At 45.2% G+C, this 25923-nt stretch overlaps 2 protein-coding genes and 1 long non-coding RNA gene across 3 annotated transcripts; all 3 read left to right on the forward strand.

Annotated features, from left to right (window-relative positions):
* The first annotated feature begins 10142 nt into the window (after positions 1-10142).
* LOC123489130 lies at positions 10143-14042 on the forward strand. Its single transcript, XM_045219813.1, has 5 exons — positions 10143-10178; positions 10288-10412; positions 10970-11006; positions 11196-11470; positions 11982-14042. Exons 2-5 carry the CDS (start codon positions 10402-10404, stop codon positions 13867-13869), a joined length of 2211 nt encoding a protein of 736 aa, XP_045075748.1. The 5' UTR covers positions 10143-10178; positions 10288-10401; the 3' UTR covers positions 13870-14042.
* An 11-nt stretch (positions 14043-14053) lies between these two features.
* LOC123489131 lies at positions 14054-17242 on the forward strand. Its single transcript, XM_045219814.1, has 4 exons — positions 14054-15639; positions 15925-16133; positions 16476-16563; positions 16988-17242. The coding sequence occupies exons 1-4, from the start codon at positions 14334-14336 to the stop codon at positions 17170-17172; spliced, it is 1788 nt and encodes a 595-aa protein (XP_045075749.1). The 5' UTR covers positions 14054-14333; the 3' UTR covers positions 17173-17242.
* Positions 17243-21157: 3915 nt separating this feature from the next.
* On the forward strand, positions 21158-24416 carry LOC123489132. Its single transcript, XR_006660452.1, has 2 exons — positions 21158-21431; positions 23869-24416. It is a non-coding gene; the product is annotated as an uncharacterized LOC123489132 (long non-coding RNA).
* Positions 24417-25923: the final 1507 nt, after the last annotated feature.

Raw genomic sequence — 25923 nt, forward strand, 5'->3', positions numbered from 1 at the left:
TGGAGCCAGTGGGTTTGGCGACGAATATGTAGTGAGGACCAGCCAACAAGAGCGTACAGGTCACAGTGGTGGGTATTATATGGGGCTTTGGAGACAAAACGGATGGCACTGTGATAGACAACATCCAATTTGCTGAGTAGAGTGTTGGAGGCTATTTTGTAAATGACATCGCCGAAGTCAAGGATCGGTAGGATAGTCAGTTTTACAAGGGCATGTTTGGCAGCATGAGTGAAGGAGGCTTTGTTGCGAAATAGGAAACCGATTCTAGATTTAACTTTGGATTGGAGATTCTTAATGTGAGTCTGGAAGGAGAGTTTACAGTCTAACCAGACACCTAGATATTTGTAGTTGTCCACGTACTCTAGGTCAGACCCGTCTAGAGTAGTGATTCTAGTCGGGTGGGCGGGTGCAAGCAGCGTTCGGTTGAAGAGCATGCATTTTGTTTTACTAGTGTTTAAGAGCAGTTGGAGGCTACTGAAGGAGTGTTGTATGGAATTGAAGCTCGTTTGGAGGTTTGTTAACACAGTGTCCAATGAAGGGCCAGATGTATACAAAATGGTGTCGTCTGCGTAGAGGTGGATCTGAGAGTCACCAGCAGCAAGAGCGACGTCATTGATATACACAGAGAAAAGAGTTGGCCCAAGAATTGAACCCTGTGGCACCCCCATAGAGACTGCCATAGGTCCAGACAACAGGCCCTCCGATTTGACACATTGAACTCTATCTGAGAAGTAGTTGGTGAACCAGGCGAGGCAGTCATTTGAGAAACCAAGGCTATTTAGTCTGCCAATAAGAATGCGGTGGTTGACAGAGTCGAAAGCCTTGGCCAGGTCAATGAAAACGGCTGCACAGTACTGTCTATTATCGATCGCGGTTATAATATCATTTAGGACCTTGAGCGTGGCTGAAGTGCACCCATGACCAGCTCGGAAACCGGATTGCATAGCAGAGAAGGTACGGTGGGATTCGAAATGGTTGGTGATCTGTTTGTTGACTTGGCTTTCAAAAACTTTTTGAAAGGCAGGGCAGGATGGATATGGGTCTGTAACAGTTTGGATCTAGAGTGTCACCCCCCTTTGAAGAGGGGGATGACCGCGGCAGCTTTCCAATCTCTGGGGATCTCAGACGTTACGAAAGAGAGGTTGAACAGGCTAGTAATAGGGGTTGCGACAATTTCGGCGGCTAGTTTTAGAAAGAAAGGGTCCAGATTGTCTAGTCCAGATGATTTGTAGGGGTCCAGATTTTGCAGCTCTTTTAGAACATCAGCTGTCTGGATTTGTGTGAAGGAGAAGCGGGGGGCATGGGCAAGTTGCAGCGGAGGGTGCAGAGCTGGTGGCCGGGGTAGTGGTAGCCAGGTGGAAAGCATGGCCAGCCGTAGCAAAATGCTTGTTGAAATTCTCGATTATTGTAGATTTATCGGTGGTGATAGTGTTTCCTAGCCTCAGTGCAGTGGGCAGCTGGGAGGAAGTGCTCTTATTTTCCATGGACTTTACAGTGTCCCAAAACTTTTTGGAGTTAGTGCTACAGGATGCAAATTTCTGTTTGAAAAAGTTAGCCTTTGCTTTCCTAACTGCTTGTGTATATTGGTTCCTAACTTCCCTGAAAAGTTGCATATCACGGGGGCTATTTGATGCTAATGCAGTACGCCACAGGATGTTTTTGTGCTGGTCAAGGGCAGTCAAGTCTGAGGAGAACCAGGGGCTGTATCTGTTCTTAGTTCTGTATTTTTTGAATGGGGCATGTCTATTTAAGATTGAGAGGAAATTACTTTTAAAGAACAACCAGGCATCCTCTACTGACGGAATGAGATCTATATCCATCCAGGATACCTGGGCCAGGTCAATTAGGAAGGCCTGCTCGCTGAAGTGTTTTTGGGAGCGTTTGACAGTGATGAGGGGTGGTCGTTTGACCGCGGACCCGTTACGGACGCAGGCAATAAGGCAGTGATCGCTGAGATCCTGGTTGAAGACAGCGGAGGTGTATTTAGAGGGTAAGTTAGTCAGGATGATATCTATGAGGGTACCCATGTTTACGGATTTAGGGTTGTACCTGGTAGGTTCGTTGATAATTTGCGTGAGGTTGAGGGCATCTAGCTTGGATTGTAGGATGGCTGGGGTATTAAGCATATCCCAATTTAGGTCACCAAGCAGTACGAACTCTGAGGATAGATGGGGGGCAATCAGTTCACATATGGTGTCCAGGGCACAGCTGGGGGCTGAGGGGGGTCTGTAGCAAGCGGCAACAGTGAGAGATTTATTTCTGGAAAGGTGGATTTTTAGAACTAAAAGCTCAAACTGTTTGGGCACAGACCTGGATAGTATGATAGAGCTCTGCAGGCTATCTCTACAGTAGATTGCAACTCCACCCCCTTTGGCAGTTCTATCTAGACGGAAAATGTTATAGTTGGGGATGGAAATTTCAGAATTTTTGGTGGCCTTCCTAAGCCAGGATTCAGACACTGCTAGAACATCAGGGTTGGCGGAGTGTGCTAACGCAGTGAATAACTCAAACTTAGGAAGGAGGCTTCTGATATTTATGTGCAGAAAACCAAGACTTTTACGGTTACAGAAGTCAATAAATGATAGCTCCTGGGGAGTAGGAGTGATACTGGGGGCTGCAGGGCCTGGGTTAGCCTCTACATCACCAGAGGAACAGAGGAGGAGTAGAATAAGGATACGACTAAAGGCTTTAAGAACTGGTCTTCTAGTGCGTTGGGTACATAGAATAAAGGGGGCAGTTCTCCGGGCGTTGTAGAAAAGATTCAGGGCATTATGTACAGAAAAGGATATGGAAGGATATGAGTACAGTTCAGGTAATCCTAAGTGTTGGGTAACAATGAAAGAGATAGCATCATTGGAGGCATCGATTGAGCCGGTCTCGGCGTGTATGGGGGGAACAAAGGAACTATATGAGACAGTTTGAGAGGGACTAGGGGTTCTACATTGAAATTGTATAATAAGAACTAACCCAAACAGCAATAGGCAAGGCATAATTGACATAGGAGAGAGGCATAAAGCAGTCACGTGTTATTAGAGAGAGCTAAGACACAACTGGAAATAGCGATAACGTTTGGGCTAAGACTAAACAGAAAAAACAGGACAGAGTACCGTGTAAAGGAACAGTCCAGCAGGCATCAGCTGTGCAGCTGAGTGATCATAAGGTCCAGTGAACAGCAATATGTGAGTCCGAGAGCAGTTCAAATTGGTGCTTCAGCACAGCTAGCAGGGGAGCTAGCAGGCTAGCTCAAGGCTAACTGGTGCTTGCTATATGGCAATGGTATCAGCCAGCAACAGGTTGCAGCTAGCTAGCTGGTTGTGATGATCCGGCGCTAGGGTCCAGTGATTCCGGCAGAAAGTCCAATAAGCTATGGGTCGATAGCACGCTGGGTCGATAGCACGCTGTGCAGACTGGCCGACGCAATTGTCCAGGCTAGCTAGAGCTGGCTGGTGGATAGTGTAGGCCACGGACAAAGATGAAGACGCTAACAGTGACTAATAACACGTAGCCATTTAGTTGCAGCTAGCTAGCTGGTTGTGATGATCCGGCGCTAGGGTCCAGTGATTCCGGCAGAAAGTCCAATAAGCTATGGGTCGATAGCACGCTGGGTCGATAGCACGCTGTGCAGACTGGCCGACGAATTGTCCAGGCTAGCTAGAGCTGGCTGGTGGATAGTGTAGGCCACGGACAGTGGTGGAGACGCTAACGGTAACTAATAGCAGGTAGCCAATTCAGATTGCGGCTACACACGTTTCAGCTTACGGTTCTTGATGAAAGTTATAAAGAAATAATAGAATCCTTTCCACGTTGGGTGAGGCGGGTTGCAGGAGAGTATATTTAGTTAAAGAGTGAAAGTAAAAAATTTAGAAATATAGACAAAAAAAACAAGAAACGGGATATTTACACAGGACGAAAAATAAAAGCGACCGTACTGCTACGCCAACTCGGAGAGGGTGGAGAGGAGGATCTGATGGTTTACAGTATCAAAGGCAGCGGATAGGTCTAGAAGGATAAGAGCAGAGGAGAGAGAGTTAGCTTTAGCAGTGCGGAGAGCCTCCATGACACAGAGAAGAGCAGTCTCAGTTGAATGACCAGTCTTGAAACCTGACTGGTTTGGATCAAGAAGGTCATTCTGAGAGTGATAGCAGGAGAGTTGGCTAGAGACGGCACGCTCAAGAGATTTGGAGAGAAAAGAAAGAATGGATACTTACTTGTCTGTAGTTGTTGACATCGGAGGGATCGAGTGTAGGTTTTTTTGAGGAGGGGGTGCAACTCTCGCTCTCTTGAAGACGGAAGGGACATGGCCAGCGGTCAAGGATGAGTTGATGAGCGAGGTGAGGTGAGGTGAGGTAAGGGAGAAGGTCTCCGGAAATGGTCTGGAGAAGAGAGGAGGGGATAGGGTCAAGCGGGCAGGTTGTTGGGCGGCCGGCCGTCACAAGTCGCAAGATTTCATCTGGAGAGAGAGGGGAGAAAAAGTCAAAGCATAGGGTAGGGCAGTGTGAGCAGGACCAGCGGTGTCATTTCACTTAATAAATGAGGATCGGATGTCGTCAACCTTCTTTTCAAAATGGTTGACGAAGTCATCCACAGAGAGGGAGGAGGGGGGATGAGGATTCAGCAGGGAGGAGAAGGTGACAAAGAGCTTCCTAGGGTTAGAGGCATAGGCTTGAAATTTAGAGTGGTAGAAAGTGGCTTTAGCAGCGGAAACAGAGGAAGAGAATGTAGAGAGGAGGGAGTGAAAAGATGACAGGTCCGCAGGGAGTCTAGTTTTCCTCCATTTCCGCTCGGCTGCCCGGAGCCCTCTTCTGTGAGCTCGCAATGAGTCGTCAAGCCACGGAGCAGGAGGGGAGGACCGAGCCGGCCGGGAGGATAGGGGACATAGAGAGTCAAAAGATGCAGAAAGGGGAGGAGAGGAGGGTTGAGGAGGCAGAATCAGGAGATCGGAGGGAGAAGGATTTAGCAGAGGGAAGAGATGATAGGATGGAAGAGGAGAGAGTAGCGGGAGAGAGAGAGTGAAGGTTGTGATGGCACATTACCATCTGAGTAGGGGCAGAGTGAGTAGTGTTGGAGGAGAGCGAGAGAGAAAAGGATACAAAGTAGTGGTCGGAGACTTGGAGGGGAGTTGCAGTGAGATTAGTAGAAGAACAGCATCTAGTAAAGATGAGGTCAAGCGTATTGCCTGCCTTGTGAGTAGGGGGGGACGGTGAGAGGGTGAGGTCAAAAGAGGAAAGGAGTGGAAAGAAGGAGGCAGAGAGAAATGAGTCAAAGGCAGAGACGTAGGGAGGTTAAAGTCACCCAGAACTGTGAGGGGTGAGCCATCCTCAGGAAAGGAACTTATCAAGGCGTCAAGCTCATTGATGAACTCTCCAAGGGAACCTGGAGGGCGATAAATGACAAGGATGTTAAGCTTGAATGGGCTAGTGATGTGACAGCATGGAATTCAAATGAGGAGATAGACAGATGGGTCAGGGGAAAAAGAGAGAATGTCCACTTTGGAGAGATGAGGATTCCTGTGCCACCGCCGCGCCGACCAGATGCTCTCGGGGTATGCGAGAACACAAGGTTAGACGAGGAAAGAGCAGTAGGAGTAGCAGTGTTTTCTGTGGTAATCCATGTTTCCGTCAGCGCCAAGAAGTCGAGGGACTGGAGGGTAGCATAGGCTGAGATTAACTCTGCCTTGTTGGCTGCAGAACGGCAGTTCCAGAGGCTGCCAGACCACTAGGTTTTATGGGTATTATGACTCATACTGTGGGACTCTATAGGGCTCCAGCCAAAAGAAGTGCACTATATTGGAACTAGGGTGCTATTTCGGACACAAGCATAGATATGATGCATTATTATGTGACCATAGAAATAGAATCACTAGAAAGGATAGAGCCTCTGACCTTGGCAATTTGACTGGTAAACTGAACTGCACACCTGATATGATGTTCTGGTGATTCTATTTCTCTGAATATGATGCATTATGATGTGACAATGAGAGTTGGGTTAATGGTGCTCTCAAGGCAACTGGGAACTCGAAAAAAATAACTAGGTCAAATCATGACGTCCGTGATCTTCAGGTCGGAAAGTCGGAGCTCTAGAAAGATGCCAGAGTTTCCGACTTGGAATTCCTTTTTACATTTTGTGGTGGTTATTTTATCCCCTTTTTCTCCCCAATTTTTCGTGATATCCAATTGGTAGTTACGATCTTGTTACGATCTTGTCTCATCGCTGCAACTCCCCAGCGGGCTCGGGAGAGGTGAAGGTTGAGTCAGGCGTCCTCCAAAACATGACCCGCCAAGCCGCGCTGCTTCCGACTTGGAATTCCGAGTTGGATGACTGTTCAAAACGATTTTTCCCAGTCGGAGCTTGTTTTTTTTTCCTATTTCCCAGTTGTCTTGAACGCACTGAAGTCGGAAGTCAGAGATTTCCCAGTTGTTTTGAACACGGCAAAAGGCGACACAGTAGGTGACATCTAAACATGACTTTGTGCTGTCTTTCAGAGGTCAGAGGTCAATGGGAATGACCTCACCCTCATAGACCTGGATGACCCCATCAATGAAGCTGATGTTATGAAGGAAGTCAGGTAAGTGATTTACACTAATGACACATTTGTGACTGGTTACAGGATCACATAGGCCTACAGATACAGATTCAGTAGTAGGTCAAAGGTCACCGCCTATGGAGAGGTAGGCCCAGAGCCATGTATTTAGAGAGTTGGGACATCGAGATATAAACTCAGCAAAAAAAGAAACGTCCTCTCACTGTCAACTGCGTTTATTTTCAGCAAACTTAACGTGTAAATAACGCATCTCCCGAGTGGCGCAGTGTTCTAAGGCACTGCATCGCAGTGCTAGCTGTGCCACTAGAGATCCTGGTTCGAATCCAGGCTCTGTCGTAGCCGGCCGCGACCGGGAGACCCATGGGGCGGCGCACAATTGGCACAGCGTCGTCCAGGGTAGGGGAGGGAATGGCCGGCAGGGATGTAGCTCAGTTGGTAGAGCATGGCGTTTGCAATGCCAGGGTTGTGGGTTCGATTCCCACGGGGGGGCAGTATGAAAAAAAAATATATATATATATAAAAAAAGAATAAAAATAAAATAAACAAATAAAAGAATGTATGCACTCACTAACTGTAAGTCGCTCTGTAGCTCAACTGGTAGAGCACGGCGCTTTGTAACGCCAAGGTAGTGGGTTCGATCCCCGGGACCACCCATACACAAAAATGTATGCACGCATGACTGTAAGTCGCTTTGGATAAAAGCGTCTGCTAAATGGCATATTATATTATTATTATTATAAGAGCGTCTGCTAAATGACTAAAATGTAAAAATGTAATGTAAATATTTGTATGAACATAACAAGATTCAACAACTGAGACATAAACTGAACAAGTTCCACAGACGTGTGACTAACAGAACAAAGGGGGGGGTCAAAATCTAAAGTAACAGTATCTGGTGTGGCCACCAGCTGCATTAAGTACTGCAGTGCATCTCCTCCTCATGGACTGCACCAGATTTGCCAGTTCTTGCTGTGATATGTTACCCCCTCGTCCACCAAGGCACCTGCAAGTTCCCAGACATTTCTGGGGGAATGGCTAAATCCTAGCCCTCACCCTCCGATCCAACAGATCCAGGCTCTTCATGGCAGAACACTGACATTCCTGTCTTGCAGGAAATCACGCACAGAACGAGCAGTATGGCTGGTGGCATTGTCATGCTGGAGGGTCATGTCAGGATGAGCCTGCAGGAAGGGTACCACATGAGGGAGGAGGATGTCTTCCCTGTAACGCACAGCGTTGAGATTTCCTGCAATGACAACAAGCGTAGTCCGATGATGCTGTGACACACCGCCCAAGACCATGACGGACCATCCACCTCCAAATCGATCCCGCTCCAGAGTACAGGCCTTGGTGTATCGCTCATTCCTTCGACGATAAACACGAATCCGACCATCACCCCTGGTGAGACAAAACCGCGACTCGTCAGTGAAGAGCACTTTTTTGCCAGTCTTGTCTGGTCCAGCGACGGTGTGTTTGTGCCCATAGGCGACGTTGTTGCCGGTGATGTCTGGTGAGGACTTGCCTTACAACAGGCCTACAAGCCCTCAGTCCAGCCTCTCTCAGCCTATTACGGACAGTCTGAGCACTGATGGAGGGATTGTGCGTTCCTGGTGTAACTCGGGCAGTTGTTGTTGCCATCCTGTACCTGTCCCGCAGGATGTTCCGATCCTGTGCAGATGTTGTTACACGTGGTCTGCCACTGCGAGGATGATCAGCTGTCCGTCCTGTCTCCCTGTAGCTCTGTCTTAGGCGTCTCACAGTACGGACATTGCAATTTATTGCCCTGGCCACATCTGCAGTCCTCATGCCTCCTTGCAGCATGCCTAAGGCACGTTCACGCAGATGAGCAGGGACCCTGGGCATTTTTCTTTTGGTGTTTTTCAGAGTCAGTAGAAAGGCCTCTTTAGGGTCCTACGTTTTCATAACTACCGTCTGTAAGCTGTTAGTGTCTTAATGACCGTTGCACAGGTGCATGTTCATTAATTGTTTATGGTTCATTGAACAACATTTTACATTTTAGTCATTTAGCAGACACTCTTATCCAGAGCGACTTACAGTTAGTGAGTGCATACATTTTCATACTGGCCCCCCGTGGGAAACAAACCCACAACCCTGGCGTTGCAAGCGCCATGCTCTACCAACTGAGCTACAGGGGACTAGCATGGGAAACAGTGTTTAAACCCTTTACAATGAAGATCTGTGAAGATATTTGGATTTTTACGAATTATCTTTGAAAGATCCTGAAAAAGGGACGTTTTATTTTTTTGCTGAGTTTATGTATACATTACATGACACAGTAGATATCCATATGACAGCTTGCTCCCCATGGGCAATGTTGACATTTTAAACAGTGCTATGTAACTGAACATCTATAATTAGAATTTACTTATAATGAAAGGATAAATGAAAGGCTCCAAGGCGCTAACATGGAGTCCTTTTAAAAGTTGGCAGAATTCTCTAAATATTTGGCTCTGGATAGGCCGAGTCATCTCAAGAGTATTGGAGCCATATAATTTGAGTGATTCTATTCTAATTCTAGAATGATTCATTCTAATTCTGTGATTCTAATTCTATAATTACACATCCTCACACTCACATTATAGCAGTGACCTAAGAGAGATTCCTTTTCTCTATCTAGATCCCATAAAGATCACAGAGAGGCTGAGAGACTGACCAAGTTGGACGAGGCTGTTCTAGACACAGATACCCCAACTCAGTCACAGGAGGTTGAAGAAGAGAGTGAGTTGGACGAGGCTGTTGCCATCCCATCTCAGTCGCAGGAGGTTGAAGGAGAGAGTGAGTTGGACGAGGCTGTTGCCATCCCATCTGAGTCGCAGGACGATGAAGGAGATAGTGAGTTGGACGAGGCTGTTGCCATCCCATCTCAGTCGCAGGAGGTTGAAGGAGAGAGTGAGTTGGACGAGGCTGTTGCCATCCCATCTCAGTCGCAGGAGGTTGAAGGAGAGAGTGAGTTGGACGAGGCTGTTGCCATCCCATCTCAGTCGCAGGAGGTTGAAGGAGAGAGTGAGTTGGACGAGGCTGTTGCCATCCCATCTCAGTCGCAGGAGGTTGAAGGAGAGAGTGAGTTGGACGAGGCTGTTGCCATCCCATCTCGGTCGCAGGAGGTTGAAGGAGAGTGAGTTGGACGAGGCTGTTGCCATCCCATCTCGGTCGCAGCAGGTTGAAGGAGAGAGTGAGTTGGACGAGGCTGTTGCCATCCCATCTCGGTCGCAGGAGGTTGAAGTAGAGAGTGAGTTGGACGAGGCTGTTGCCATCCCATCTCAGTCGCAGGAGGTTGAAGGAGAGAGTGATTTGGACGAGGCTGTTGCCATCCCATCTCAGTCGCAGGAGGTTGAAGGAGAGAGTGAGTTGGACGAGGCTGTTGCCATCCCATCTCAGTCGCAGGAGGTTGAAGGAGAGAGTGAGTTGGACGAGGCTGTTGCCATCCCATCTCAGTCGCAGGAGGTTGAAGGACAGAGTGAGTTGGGACGAGGCTGTTGCCATCCCATCTCAGTCGCAGGAGGTTGAAGGAGAGAGTGATTTGGACGAGGCTGTTGCCATCCCATCTCAGTCGCAGGAGGTTGAAGGAGAGAGTGAGTTGGACGAGGCTGTTGCCATCCCATCTCAGTCACAGGAGGTATGATGTATTTTTCTATTACATGGATGACATTTCATTGAGATATTTTGTGTTTTAATGACGCAAAATTGAATTCCAGCCTAACTCTGCTTTCTGTTGTCGCCATCAGGCTGCAGTGGTGACCTTCACTACCGTGACCCATAAGGATGAAACTTCCCAGACCAGCCTCACCCTCAGCAGGGGAAAGAGAAGCTACCCAGACCTACACACCTTTGTGCAGGACATGAAGGACGAGTAAGTTGCTCTTTGGCTTCCCCATGCATCCCCTAGATATGTTCCCTATCTCAATTGCATACTCCTCGTGTCCTCTCTTCTCAAAACCCATTGGATGAGAAAGCCAGAGGTCCCGCCCTTCTGACCTTCTCATCCAATGGGTTTTGAGAAGGAGGTGAGGAGATTGAGAGTCTCCCATAGTCTCGGGCCAATACAAAGGACTCAACGGACCAAATAACCAATCAGGGATGTCTGGGTGTGGCCTAGTTCCATAGAGGTCCATCCTTAACGTAGTCTAAGATAATAGAGGTAATGTCCATCCATAACGTAATCTAAGATAATAGAGGTAATGTCCATCCATAACGTAATCTAAAATAATAGAGGTAATGTCCATCCATAACGTAATCTAAAATAATAGAGGTAATGTCCATCCATAACGTAATCTAAAATAATAGAGGTAATGTCCATCCATAACGTAATCTAAAATAATAGAGGTCATGTCCATCCATAACGTAGTCTAAGATAATAGAGGTAATGTCATGTAGTTCATTGTGTACTTGCATTTATTTACTTTTCAGCCATTGGAATCTGCTGAGTGAGAATATGCGTGCCGGGGTGAGTTATAGTCACCTCTAAAGTAGTTAATGTTGGTAAAATGGACCAAACATTCATTTGTGGAAATCCTGCAGGACCTTTAATCCTGAACCACTGCTTTAATTGACTAGCTTGAGTAAATGGTTCTACGTTTTATATCAGTGCAGCCCCTTTAACAAACTAACTCTGGATGGTCTTTTAACATTGCAGATGAGCAGACATGAGTTTAGTGCCAAGTGCATGGATATTGTAGCATGGGTGATGGAGTCTACATCCACTGTGGTTGTTCCCGCCCTTGACCTCACCATGCAGATAGAGCTCTCTGATTCGCCAAGCTCTTCTGGATCAGGAAGTAATGAGGCAGGAGAGGTGACCTCTCTTGGCCGCAGCGTCAGATTCAGCTGTAGTGGAGGACCCAGCAGGTGCACCAGCGCCAGAACCGCCTGCAGCACACGCACTCCCACGCCTTTCCCCTCCTCTCACAGGTACCTAGCCCTATCCCCTCCTCTCACAGGTACCTAGCCCTATCCATGCCTCTCACAGGTACCTACCCCTATCCCCTCCTCTCACAGGTACCTAGCCCTATCCATGCCTCTCACAGGTACCTAGCCCTATCCCCTCCTCTCACAGGTACCTAGCCCTATCCTCTCCTCTCACAGGTACCTAGCCCTATCCCCTCCTCTCACAGGTACCTAGCCCTATCCCCTCCTCTCACAGATACCTAGCTCTATCCCCTCCTCTTTTTGCAGGTCTTTCCTGTTATAGGTACAAATATCCATTCCAGATCCACTTAGTGAGAAATACTACTTAGATACTACACAACCACTCTAAAAAGTTTACTCTAAATGTTAATGTTTGGACTGAGTGTGGTTTGAGATGGTTCACAATGTTTCCTTTGAATAACAATAACAAGGTTGAGTTTGTGTCCCAAATTCTTGGATCATATTTTTTTATTTTGTTACCATGTATTATTAATTTCTATTGTGCATTCTGCAGGTGTTTGACCTCTTTGCTGAGTGAGGACAATGAGCGATATGTCTCCTCACCTGAGGGTGGCGATAGAGAGATGAGACACAGACCACACTCAGCACCACTGAGATCTGTGTTTGGCATCTCTGAGGACTCTGTCTTCGACATGGTCCAGAGCGGCCAGTCGCAGGGTGACATCGTACCGCCGCCCAAACGGAGTAGACAGGAGAAATACAGACCTAGCAAAATGTCAACGGACGGCAAGTTTATGATGGGTATTGTCGAGTTGGTTATAAACCTTCTCAACTCCAGATGGGCTGAGCTAATGCGAAGTGTCAGTCAGGGAACTCTAGTTCTGCTGACTGGAAGTATCTCAGCAAGTCAACAGTTTGCCCAAGAGATGCTAAGCATGGCGACTTCTAAGATGTATTCCCATGCCATAGAGCATATTGCGCTCGGCCACAAGTCTCCCCTTGAGTTAGAGAGGGAGCTTGAGGCCATCTTGGGTCCTCTGGCTGGACAGGTCATAGTCATCATCATAGATAGCATCATCAAGGCTAAAATCAACGGAGGAAATGAGGGGAGAGCGACCAGCCCCTTGACCTATTTTCTAACTGCCATTTCGGCAGAAATACAAAGCCTAGTGGTTCACAGATCGGCTAGCAGACCATCCACCAGACTGTCCAACAACGACCCACTGCTGAACATTTCCAAGTCGAAGGTCTTAAGATCAGTTCTGCTCAAAATGGCAGAGCTCTTTGGCCAAGGTCCAAGTGAAACCTGTCTAGTTCCACTAGTCCAGAGTCAGTCCAACAACTCCATTTGCGACTGGACTGTGAATGCAGGCACCATTCATCCAAGTACATTTCTGTCCGACAACAGAATGATAGAAGTGTCATCCGATGTTGTGGATCTTGTACTTGAGGTTTTTTGGATAACAGGATTTTTGGATAACAGGAACCCGTCAAGGCCACAGAGTGCCTGCTCCCACAACTCAGCTAGTGGAGCAATAGATATGAGAGCTCTTGCTGGGGACTTGGTCAGACAGGTGTCTGTCAAACTCAGCCCGTTTGTCTCTGAGAGTCAACTCTCCACCATGTCCATGACAGATCTGTCATCATCTTTTTCTGACTCCACCTTGAAGCAGTTGTGTTCTCGCTCTGTTGTTGCTCTGGTAACTGCCTGTCAAGCAATCAAAACAGAGCTCGAGAACCAGAGACCTACCAACCTGGCAGCCAGAGACCTACTATCGTCTCTGGTAGAGACCATTGAGGACATGGATATCTCTGACATCCTCCGGGGCCCGTCGGCCATTTTGGAGGTGGCTGCTGTGATAAAGCACCCAGAGATGTCCACCTCGACAATATACAGATCTCTGCTTCTCGACTCATCTCTCGCCTCCTCTAAGATGGTCACTGAGAGCATTATCTTCAACAACCCATGCCCATCAGAGGAGAATGTGAGTATTCAGAAGGAGCTCCCTGCTGATAAAGTTGACATCCTCCATGGTCAACCAGTGGAGGAGTATATTGTCAAAGCTGAGCAATGCATCACTCAGGTCATTCAGGATGCAGCTGTGACATATACTGCTGCGCTGGATAAAACCGACACTTGTGGGAAACTGTCGGAAATCCTATCTGTCCATGTTTCCTCAGAGAATATTGAGGAGGCATCCTCTGATCTCTTTGGTGGAATTATTTCCGACCTGCTTGAGGTATATGAGGTCAATAAGGCCTCCAAGCGTACGAAATCAGGTCGCAAAATGTTCTGGGTGGAAGTGAGTTCAGGTTCCCAGAAGATTTATACCAAAACCCTGGACAAACTAAGGAAGCTGTTCACCTCCCACCATCTCACTGAGGGAAAAAAATACTCCTGTGCAAATCGAGCTTTCTGCAACTGGACTACTTGTAACTGAGGCCACTGTGCAGGAATCTCCTGTAACTGAGGCCACTTTGGCAGTGTCTCCTGTACAGAAGACAGACAGTAAGACCCCTTCTAAGTCCTCAGCCTCAGCCTACCAGCTCACCCTCGACACCTGCACTAAAGGGGTAATCAAACAGGTGATCTCGGTGCTGAGGGTGGACACTTCAAAGGGAAAACTGCTCCGCTTCCGTTGGGGAGAGCACGTCAAATTCATCCTTCGACTTCAACCAGAAGTTGGACTCGATAATTTCGAAATTGGAGGACCTCACCATTTCGAGTGATGTGACGTCAGCCGAGATTGCCACACTCACGCGATCTCTTAGTGCAGCCAGCAGAACCTCTAACATTTCTATCCAGAGCTTTCACAGTGCTGAGTTCCGAGCTAAGGCCAAACACATTGTGAATGAGACCATTCTCAGAGCTGCTAGCAAAGCCAGCCATTCTTTGCTACAGAGCATGCCTAGCACCACCTTCTCACACCATGCGGTTTCTACAGCCGAAGATATAGTAAATATTATCATGCAAGACCTTGAAAGTGTATCCCAGTACACTGTGGACGACGCAGACTCCTTCCCACTAGGAGAGAAAAAGCTGGAGTTCCAGCTCAAACCCAGAGTTGTCTTTGACAACTTATTGGATGCTGCTCAAACCATGTACCACAGAGTAAAGGATAGACTGAACATCTTTTTCTCTTTTCCACCAGTGTCAGTCACCACAGCCAAATATGTGCTGGACTCCACCCCTGTGGAGACACTCAGACGTTCTAAGTCCGCTGACACTGCTCTTGTTGAGGACAGGAGCCGCCCTCCGTCTGTGAGAAGTGAGAAGCCTTTGTCAAAAGTCTGTTTGGCTAAAAGGTCTAAAACCCTTCTGTCTTCGAGTGGCTCTTCAACAGACCACCATGTAATTGACACATGCAGTGAGGATGTCACTCTGCCCACCAGGAGTATGTCAGTTGTGAGCAACAACGGTTTGAAGAGAGCCTCTCCTCTCCACGGCAGTGGATTGAGTGAAAGTTGCAAACCTCTTGTGGCTCTAAAAGACGTAACAGTGGCAGTCAGCCAAGAAGGCTTTAGCAAAACTGCAAAGAAGACGCTCAGCTTGATCCTAAATGTGATCAAGTGTAGAGTGGCCAACTCTGAGAGTTCATCTGTTGGGCAGATTGCAAGTGAGGAGTGTCTGATAGCCACTAACATGGAGAGCCTTGACCAGTTGCCTGACATGAGCGCTGCCGATGAGATCACAAGGACAGAATCCCATACCTCTATCGCAATGGACGAGACAGGTTCACGGTCAACGCTTGTGAGCCAACAAGAAATAAACATATCTGACACCAATATCATAGTGAAAACTATAATGGGCACATTGAAGACGGACGACCCAGAGATGACTTCAGCAGAAGAACATCTGGATAGGCTCCTGTCAGTTGAAGCCCTTCAAGGTGCATCTGGCAACCTGATCGCAAAGGTCCATGGTCTCATTCAGGAGATAACCATAAACCGTCAGCTTCAATCCATGGTTGGCCACAGAAGCCTCTCTCAACCAGCGCTGCCTAAACCAGCCCTGAGGAAGCTGTCAAAGGACGATGCCTCAGAGCTCATTTACAACTTTGCCCAGACTTCTGTTAGGAGACTCCTGGGGCAGTGTATGGGAAGGCCTTTGCCACCATCAGCTGAAATGGTTTTGGATCAGGTCATCAAGTTGATGACAGACGTGGTGATGGACAGCCTGACTTATGTGTCCAAGTCTACAATGGAGGATGGTAAGTGAAAGTACCTCTTTTCATCTGCATAGGACTTAATTGTAACATGATGCTCAATACATTGCGTTTTATGATGTAAAATTCACTGGTTGTGTCCAAAATGGCACCTTCTTCCATATTGAGTGCACTACTTTTGACCAGACCCTATGGGTCCTGGTCAAAAGTAGTGCACTATAAAGTGAAGAGAATGCCATTTGGGATGCAGTGACTGACTTCAATGGCTGCGTCCTCTTCTCCCAGTTATTGTACACAGGTCGGTCACACTAGCGTGCTCTTCTCACTCAGACACCAGCAATGCCACAAGTGACATCACTCATGGTGTTGTAGCTGACCTTAATGCTACTGAGGAATTCCCTGCCAGGAGCCTTAGCCCGGCTGATGTAAAGGCTGACGGCATGGCCCGCCTTCCCTCTGCCAGAGGGGAAGAGACTAAGAAGAACAGGAAGTGGCGTTTCCTACCGAAAATGCATAAGTTTCCAAAGATCATGATTAAGGTAGGGTGCTCTGTGTTTTGAGATTACATCTGTAAGGCAGGGCTGAATTTTACCCTACAGATTCACTACACCCCTATTGTCTCTCAGCATTAGAACAAAACTGTTGTCATTGTCTTTAGGAGGTTGAGTGAGGACGCTGTAATGCAATCCTAATACACATGGGAGAGAGTCAATGGCTATGTCCCAAATGGCACCCTATTCCCTATATAGTGCACTACTTTTTACCAGCGCTCTATGGGCCCTTTTCAAAAGTAGTGCCTTACGTAGCGAATAGGGTGCATTTTGGGATGCACACTCTGTATTTTACACAGGCTCAGTTGTCCTGATGTGTTTTGTCAACAGCTGTTCAAGACAAAAGGGGAACCGAAGAGCCACCCTAAACAGGATGCACTGCCTACCAAACGTCTCAGAGAGACTCATATTTCACAGGGTAAGTGATAAGCATCGATAATGTCATATTGATGTATCACCCTATGACAAGCTTGTTAAAACAGTGACAACAGATACAGGCAGACCGACGGACAGACAGGCAGACGGACAGGCAGGCAGACAGACAGACAGGCAGGCAGGCAGGCAGACGGACAGGCAGACAGACAGACAGACAGACAGACAGACAGACAGACAGACAGACAGACAGACAGACAGGCAGACGGACAGGCAGGCAGACGGACAGGCAGGCAGACAGACAGACAGGCAGACAGGCAGGCAGACAGACGGACAGGCAGACGGACGGGCAGGCAGACAGACAGACAGGCAGGCAGGCAGACGGACAGGCAGGCAGACGGACAGGCAGGCAGACGGACAGACACAAACACACACATTCATTTTCTGATTATGAAATGTTCTTATGACAGATGCTGAGTGTGAGGTTCCAGAGGTTCCATCCACTTCCCCTCCCAAGGAGGACCTGACAACCACACCGGCCCCTGCTCCCCAGGAGTCCCAGTCCCGTAAACGCCCACTCATAGTCAGGGTGTTACACGCTCTCTCCAGAGCCATCTCCAAACCATTCAGAGGAGCTTCTGGGAAGAAGAATTAGCCAAATGCCTGATTTTATTAATATTATATTTTAATCAGAGCCTTTATTTAATAAAACATTACTGCATTGATTTCTGTCTATAGTAGTCTTCATGTATGTGCAAGATAACGGTAAAGTACTTCAAATCACATAGTCAAAAGTATTCATAGTGAAGTACCGTTTATGATTATTGATTGTGGAAATACACATAATACAGAAAAGTTGTTGTCACATACAAAGACAGACATAAAGGAGAACTCCGTAGACCAGTCACATTCTCAAGCCATAACTAAATCCATGAATGGATCTCCTATAAGATGACAGGAGAACATTTGTAACACTTTCTATGAATCCAGGCTCTGTCGCAGCCGGCGCGACCGGGAGACTCATGGGCGGCGCACAATTGGCCCAGCATCGTCCAGGGTAGGGGAGGGAATGGCCGGCAGGGATGTAGCTCAGTTGATAGAGCATGGCGTTTGCAACGCCAGGGAGTGGGTTCGTTTCCCACGGGGGGGCCAGTAAAAAAAAATTATATATATATATATATATATGTATTCACTAACTGTAAGTCGCTCTGGATAAGAGCGTCTGCTAAATGACTAAAAAATAAAAAAAAAAAAAAAAAAAGCCTATATCTATAATGCATACACTCAAGTCATTTACATTTTACATTTTAGTCATTTAGCAGAAGCTCTTATCCAGAGCGACTTACAGTTAGTGAGTGCATAATTTGTAATTTTTTTCATACTGTCATACACTCATAATGACTTAATTGAGTTAAGTGTTAAGTTAAGTGCAGTTATAAACACATAATGAGGGCTTATTATGTATTTCTTGCAATAAAAAAAGAAAAATGCTACTAGTTTATTAAATATTCATGACTGCTATTGCACGGCTCATGTCCACACTTCTGTACAATAGGGGGCAGTAATGCACCATAACGTTGGATGCCAACTGTCTATAAACCCCACTGAAGAAGAAAAAGCTACTCATGTAATGCATGCTGGAAAGCAGACAAAAACTAATGATTTGCAAGAGATCTAAACACGATTTATAAGCTACTGAACAACAAGTCCAAGAAAGCATTGCTAACCGCGTTTGCACTTTGAACAGATTTCTCGACAATAATAATGGAAGATGTGACTGGGGCTCAGCTCATTGCAGAGGCACTAAAAGCTCAGGTGAAGTGTGTGCAATTTATATAAAACAGTGTTATACTGTGTAACCGTGTTGCTAAGAATATATTAGTCGCTGATCATGTCCTTGGCAGTGAGAATGTAGCACTACGAGTTGTGAAAGTGTGCCATAGGTCATTGCACTGGTATAGCTAACTATTAATATTGTTGTAGAAAAACATTTAGATGTTTATGTGGAATAGCATATGTTAACATAGTGAGTTTTTGTCCTGGGTCCGCCTGGGTCCTGCAGTCGGTGAAAAGCAATTGCACTGCCTGCATCTCAGAACTGCGGCTGCCTTGATCTCATGAGGTTATCGTTGCCCGCGTGTGCATGACGTCAGAGAAAGTCGGGGATCAAGTCGGACACAAATCTAACCAGCATGCATTGGGCGGTGATCGCCGGTGATCGATTCTGCGCAGACCTGGCTCATCTCAAATGGGCCTCTTGTCTATGATCTGTCGGCATGGTTATACTGGCCTGTGGCCTTCTTGGAGGCCTTGATGATATCGGAGGGGGCTCCCATTTGAAGCAGGGCTCCAGATTGGCCATCTTTATGGTCATTATTGAGGACAGGGTGCCATCCAATGCTAGGCTGTTTCTTCTCTTGGTTTTGTTCAGTCCCACAACTGAAAACACCCTCTCAGCATCTGCGTTTGCATGGGGCAACACCAGGACAAGCTTGGCGACGGCAGCAAGCCTCTCGAATTCTTTGGCTCCTGTCACCTATGGAAAATGCACCAAAACACAATGGAAAAACATACCTTGATTTTTTATTGATTAATACTGTGAATATACTGTAGGTTGATCCATTAACAAAGTTCAGATAAAAACATGCATAATTTGAAACATGCATGACACATATATGCATGCAACAATTTTAAGCAACAGATGTAGCCAAGCCACACCTGCCAAAAGAAAAGACAAAAAAGGAAAAAAAAATTACATTATGCTTCCGGGTTGCCATTTCAGCCCAGAAGCTTTCCATTTCAGTTTAGTCCTGCAGGGATATCATTGGCATGGTCTGATAATTTATAAACTCCTCACCCAGAAGGTCATGCTCCTCTGGCCAATGGTATGGGAGGAGATGGGGAAACCTATTTATGAAAGTAGAGTTACAAGTTGTTACGTTTTTAGGTATATAGTCATCAACCAGCAGCAGTTCATACACATCTTTGAGGAGAAGCCACATAAGAATATCTCATGTGCAGTTTAGGAGTGAACACACCTCATCATAAAACACAGGGTATTTTTAGCTAAGATGAAAGACAATAATTAGAGAAAAAAAACGAACCTTTCAACAAAGTACAGGACATCTTGATGTCACTTTCAGCCCTCTGCCGTACATCTACAAATTGTGCGTGCTTGATCAGTGGCTCTTCCAGTGGCAGCTTCTTAAGTGCATAGTCCACAGCACTTGTTAGGAAACACAACACAGCTTCATGGAATGAATCCACCTGCTGTGGTGTGATGTCACCCTCGTCGAGTAATCTGTTAATTTTAGCCCTGGTTGTGAACCCAATACAGCATATCGGTATAATGTACAAGGCTAAATATCACATATCACAGTGTTTGATCATAATAATAGTCAAATACTAACCTGGTAAATGGTTTGCCTTTTCTTCAAAGGCAATTTCACAAGGCTCCTCATGGCACTGCAGAGCTGCTGGAACCATAAACTTGGAACATAGCTTGCGTCACAATTTCACCATCTATAACAGACATTTACAAAAATAGTAGGTGAAACCTGTTTTAGAGGACCCCTGCAGATATCAGCAAGAAACACAGAATGGAAAAAACTGCAAAATCCAATCCCACCTCATCATGTAACAAAAATATTGATGACTGCTCTCTCTGAAGCAGCAAGTTGAAAGAAGTGAAAGTTGGTACGGTGGCTTGAAAGAACAGCAGGTACACTTCTGTCATGGGGACAGTGAATGTCTGCACAAGTCTCTTGAACCTGGCCTGATTTTCATCTTGAATCAATCAATAAATAACACAAAACAAGAGGTTGTCATTAATACAAGTATGTGACTAACAATCCATGTAGTTGCTGCATAATGAAATTGAAAATTGATAACCATACTAGCAGATTTGTAGTAGCTGGCCAGAGGTTCATACAGCCTCAGGATCCTGGTCACACAACGTTCAAGGCTTAGCCAACGGACCGAGATATGCAGGAGGACCTCCATGTACTCCGCTTCATGGAGCTCACAAAACTCTGTTTTAGACATTAAATCCATATCATATATTTTCTACAGCTCAGCATTTCAGTATTACACTTAATAGTATCAAACATGCATACCTGACAGGTATCCTTTCCGATTTGTGCTACCCTTGAACCAGTAACCGATGTCCACTACCATATCCTCCAAATCAAAACCGGACACCTGCAATGCATAAATCAATCATAACACATTCAGTCAATGCACGTAATTAGGATTGTTGGAGAAATTGTACATAAGTTATTCTACTCATTTACTATATTTCATTATGCCATTTCAGTACTGAATTGTTATTTTCATAATGTGTGCTTGTGTGAGTAGGACAGTGAATGTGAGGAAGATAGAAGCAGTCAAGGTCGCGTCGCAGCTGGAGGAACCAGCTGCATGAGTTAGAAAAACAACTAATCTCAGAATAGGCACGCTCGGACAGCGTACCAAGATAGAAGAAGTCACACTCAGATAATGGAATATGTGAACTGGTTTCAACTGGATCTGTTTATGCACCCTTCCCCATTAGCAGTTGAAACCTTCTGTAACTAGGCGTTCCTAACTTAATAAAATGCAAGAGGAGCGGAGACTGATTCAGAGTGGTTTTGGAGGATTTGTAACTGAGCAGTCTCCGAGCACTCTCCTTGCAAGTAAAATATACTCAATTCTCTGTGTCTTTTCTTGTGCAGGTTATTCTTATAAATGTTGGGGTTTAAACCTAACATTTAAATGGTCCTTCGAGCCGGATGCCAAGATACCTGACGATCCCAGCGGGCGAGTGAGATCCAGACAAGTCTGTGGCCACAGCATTAAGACCCTTTTACAGGACTGGTCCCTCCCTTGCGGGCTGGGATCCGATGGTTGAAGGTAGATCCAAGAACGCAGAGAATTGTGAGTAAAAAAATTCATAAAAAAAAGAGGAATGAATGTGAATGAAGTAAAGTAATTTTCAAACAGTTAAATTCCGTGGAGGGTAGACTCTCTAGTTACCAAACTAGTTAAATTCTACGTAGGACGGCGGAGTCCTCTGTGTTGAAAAGAGAAAAACCCTGACAATTCTAGACTCTATCAGGTAAAGTAGTTTTCGAACAGTTAAATTCCGTGGAGGGTAGACTCCTCTAGTCACTGAACTAGTTAAATTCTATGTAGGACGGCGGAGTCCTCTGTGTCGAAAAAATCATATAAAAGTTGTATGAAAGTGTAAGAGTGTGACTGGAAATATAAACACCACTAGGTATTTGTATTTCATACCAAACGAACAAGGTGTAAACGGTGAACCTTTGTGGATGCTTGTAGGTAAGAAAACTCCACCTGGAAAGGTTGAAGTGAGTTTTACCATAAAGGGTTGTTGATCACCGTCTTGTTCGATTAAGACCCAGTGTTAGAACACTCTAGGTGTTGAGAACCCACTGGGCCCAAATTTAGTTCAAAATGGGGAAGGGACAAAGCAAAGAAAAACAAAAGTTCCTTGACAACCTTCCGTGCAAAGATTGGAAAGTAGTACAAAAAGAAGATCCTACAGCAACAGAACCCCTATGTTACTGGATAAAAAAAAGTACAAGTTTAGTGGAAAATTGTCTACCACCGGTCTAAAAGAGCTGCAACAAAAAAAATAAAAAAAATGCAGACAGAACGAGGATAGGATGAGGAAAGAAGGTTGAACAGATAATTGATAATGGATCATTTGAGATGAGATCACATGTAGCAGAGTTAGGGTAATCAATTAAATAATCATTTGTATATAGAGGAATTTTGAGTGGTTTTATAGATTAGTAATGAGGAATTAGATTGATACAAACAATTATTGATGGGTTAAGACCGGGGATAACCAGGAGAAAGAGATTAGCTCATCTCGTTGGAATGTTGCCAAGGGCTAGGGGAGCAGTAGTGAAGTTAGGCCGTATTTAGGTCATAAAAGTGAACTACCAAATTAAGGCCTGGCTATTTGTGGTTGTTTTCAAATTGGGTTTTCAAATAAAAAACAACACACCTAGTATGATGTTTATGAAGCCTTGTTGTTTCAATTTTGGGGGGTTTCAGCAGGTCAAGGGTGATAGGTCTTAGAGGAGCACACAGTGAATTTTATGGAGTTTTTTTTTTTTTTAGCTTTTGGCTGAGTTTGGGGTATATATGATTTCTTATGAGAATGAATGTCATGAGGATTTAATGAACACTTGGGATAGCTAACATTTATGAAATATTTAGAATAATGGTAATGTTTAGTATACTATGGGATTAAACAGTTCGTTAAATGATTTCAATGGCCTCTGAACTCTGTTTTAACATTCTGGTGTTATTTTAATCATCCACACTGGTAAATTCTAAAGGCATGAGAGAGGACTTTAAGATAGTTTATTTTACTAAGTTGAGGGTAATTTATAGTACTGTAAAATTGTGAAGAAGATTATAATTTGGTAATAATATATTTGATTTGAACCATAAAATAACAGAAGAGAGAGTGGAGGAATGACAATTGGATAATGAATTACCAATATTAACTAAAGTGATTGTTTAGATAGGTGGTAATATTGACACATGGCCAAATCATGTGTCAAAAAAGGGGGGATGGTTGGATTAAATATTAAATATATACGAAGGAGAGGACAGGGAATACGTGCAAATGACAATCCTAGAGGATGTTGGTCATGTGGAAAGAGGGACACATAGCCAGAGATTGCAAAACGATCCCTCACACAACAATAAGAACGCATGGCCCTCACACGACAATCAGAACTATGGTCCCAGGGACCTACAGATGTGGGATTAGTTAAAGGAGCAGCACCTGTAATAATAAGACCTAAAACAGAGCATCGCCCTAGGATAAAACAATACCCCCTAAAACCAGATGCAATGATTGGAATAGAGCCAGTGATTGAAGTTTAGAGAAAGCAGGTGTGCTAATTGAATGTGCTGAGTCGCCGTGCAATACACCAATTTTTCCAGTAAAAAGGCACCTCCATCAACAGGGTGGAGGATGGTTCAAGATCTGCAAGCTGTAAACAATGCTGTTATCCAAAGATCTCCATGTGTGGCAGACCCACACACGTTGCTAAATTCATTAAACCCAAAGGCTAAATATTTCACCGTAGTGGATATCAGTAATGCATTTTTCTCGGTACCAGTGCATAAAGATAGCCAACACTGGTTCACAAATGGTCTAACCCCTTATGAAGTGTTGTTTGGCAGACCTTATAGATTACCATGTTTTAAAAACTTATGGGAAACTGATGACGATAGCACACTAGCAGATTACATGAGAAAAATGCTGCAACAACAAAAGCAATTGACAGAATCAACTGATGATGGTACAACCTCTGTGTCCTTACAGAAAGACCAGTTAGTTGAACCAGGAGACTGGGTCCTGATAAAAGTATAAAGAAGAAGCATTGGCACTCACCTAAGTGGGAAGGACCCTACCAAGTGCTGTTAACCACAGGTACCGCAGTAAAGATTGCAGAACGTAGTACATGGATTCATTTGACCCACTGTAAAAGAATAATTGGACATGTCTAAAATAACTATTTCCATCATACTGTTCGTAGTCACCATTCTTATATGTTTCATAGTGATAACTCTATGGTATCTGCTGTAGCGTTGTAGCTCTTCAACGTACCACCAGAGAAAGTCCGGTTACAAAGGGAACTGTAATTTTAGTTTGCAGTTGTCTCAAACCCGGTGAAGATTGTCCACCACTCTGTTGTAGGTAAATAGGAGGAGTTCCAATCTACAGCAGAATGATCACTCAAGCGCATAAAAAGATGGTGGCAGTGGGTGGAATAGTTGGAATGATTATAGTGGTGTCATTACTGTTGTGGGAGAAGAATCATAGTGTGCAGAAGAGAAGGGTGGGCTATTATAACACCAAACCGTCGCAAATCCAGAAAAAGATTTTGAAAAACCCTTGTAATACTACAGATGGAGATCAGGATAAGACAGAAGAACTGTATTTTTGCTATCAGAATAGCACCTTTCAAGCGGTGTTCACTTTTCGATAATACCTTGAAAATAGGAGGTTACGGTCTAGATAGTTGGGAAGATTATGACTGGTATTTGGACTGTAGTGGCATGAAACAATCAGGGCATTGGTGGGGAAACGTGTTCACCACTACAGGAAAATGGTCAGAGGGGTCGTTTGGGTTTTCTTCTAATTCTAAAAAAATGGAAAAACAGGTCTCTTTGACAAAAACAAACAGAAAGATAATGCTGAACATTAATACAACCCAAATACCTTTCGGACAGCCCGACAGTTTCAGTGAGCATCAGAACCTGCCGTGTCACGGACCAGCTTTATGTATTTGGAGGCCACACGCTCAAGATCCCTGTACCACGTTACTGCTGTGCCCAAATGTCACTATGACAAATACGACACTATCTCTAACACCTTGCCAGACATCACGCCAGGCCCAAAATCTAGCTCCCCCATTAAACCTAAGATCTACATAAAACCTGAAACTGATGATTGGTTCAAAATAACCACAGGGGTATCACGCATTGACAACAACTGGCTCCTAATGGTAGAGCAAGCAGCTAAAGCATCAGGAGCAGACTGTGTAGTAGTGCATGGGAGCCAGACCACTGCTGCAAGTGGTGCCCTCAGCGCTGGGTTTAGACTGTCTAGTAGATGTAATGAATAAAACTATTCCGTCAGAAAACTGCTCCAGTTGGGATAAAATTTATCCTTTGACTACTGCTGAAAAACAAAAGCCTCTATTTTCAAAGAAGGTAGCTGTAGGAAACTTTACATGCATAAATAGAACCGGTGCTGGGGTCAGACTAGGTAAATTAAACGACACCCAATGTTACTCAGTAGAAACAGTGAACATGGCGTTTAAACCTAAGGCTCGCAGTGACATCTGGTGGTGGTGTGGAGATGATAGATTATTTGACAGGTTACCATACAATACCACAGGATTTTGCGCCTCAGTGTCATTGATATTGCCAGTATCCATTACACCTCTCACCGTCACTGATTTGTTGACCACAGTAAACGCTGTTTACCCACACACCTGGAAGAGCAGGCCAAAGAGATCAGTAATGTCAGATGATCCCACCTACATAGACAGCATTGGAATTCCAAGAGGAGTTCCTACTGAGTATAAATTAATAAACCAAGTAGCAGCAGGTTTTGAATCCTCATTATGTTGGTGGTGTACAATAAACAAGAATGTAGACAGAATCAACTACATCCACTATAACGTGCAGAAATTAGAATAAAACTGAAGAAGGGTTCTCCGCCATCCACGAACAATTGTCAGCTACCTCCCTTATGGCTTTCCAAAACCGTATTGCTGTCGATATGCTTCTAGCAGAAAAAGGAGGAGTCTGCTCTATTTTTGGTGACCAATGTTGTACATTTATTCCCAATAATACTGCAGCTGATGGA

Source organism: Coregonus clupeaformis, unplaced genomic scaffold (genome assembly GCF_020615455.1).
Source record: "Coregonus clupeaformis isolate EN_2021a unplaced genomic scaffold, ASM2061545v1 scaf2769, whole genome shotgun sequence".
Classification (NCBI taxonomy): domain Eukaryota; kingdom Metazoa; phylum Chordata; class Actinopteri; order Salmoniformes; family Salmonidae; genus Coregonus; species Coregonus clupeaformis.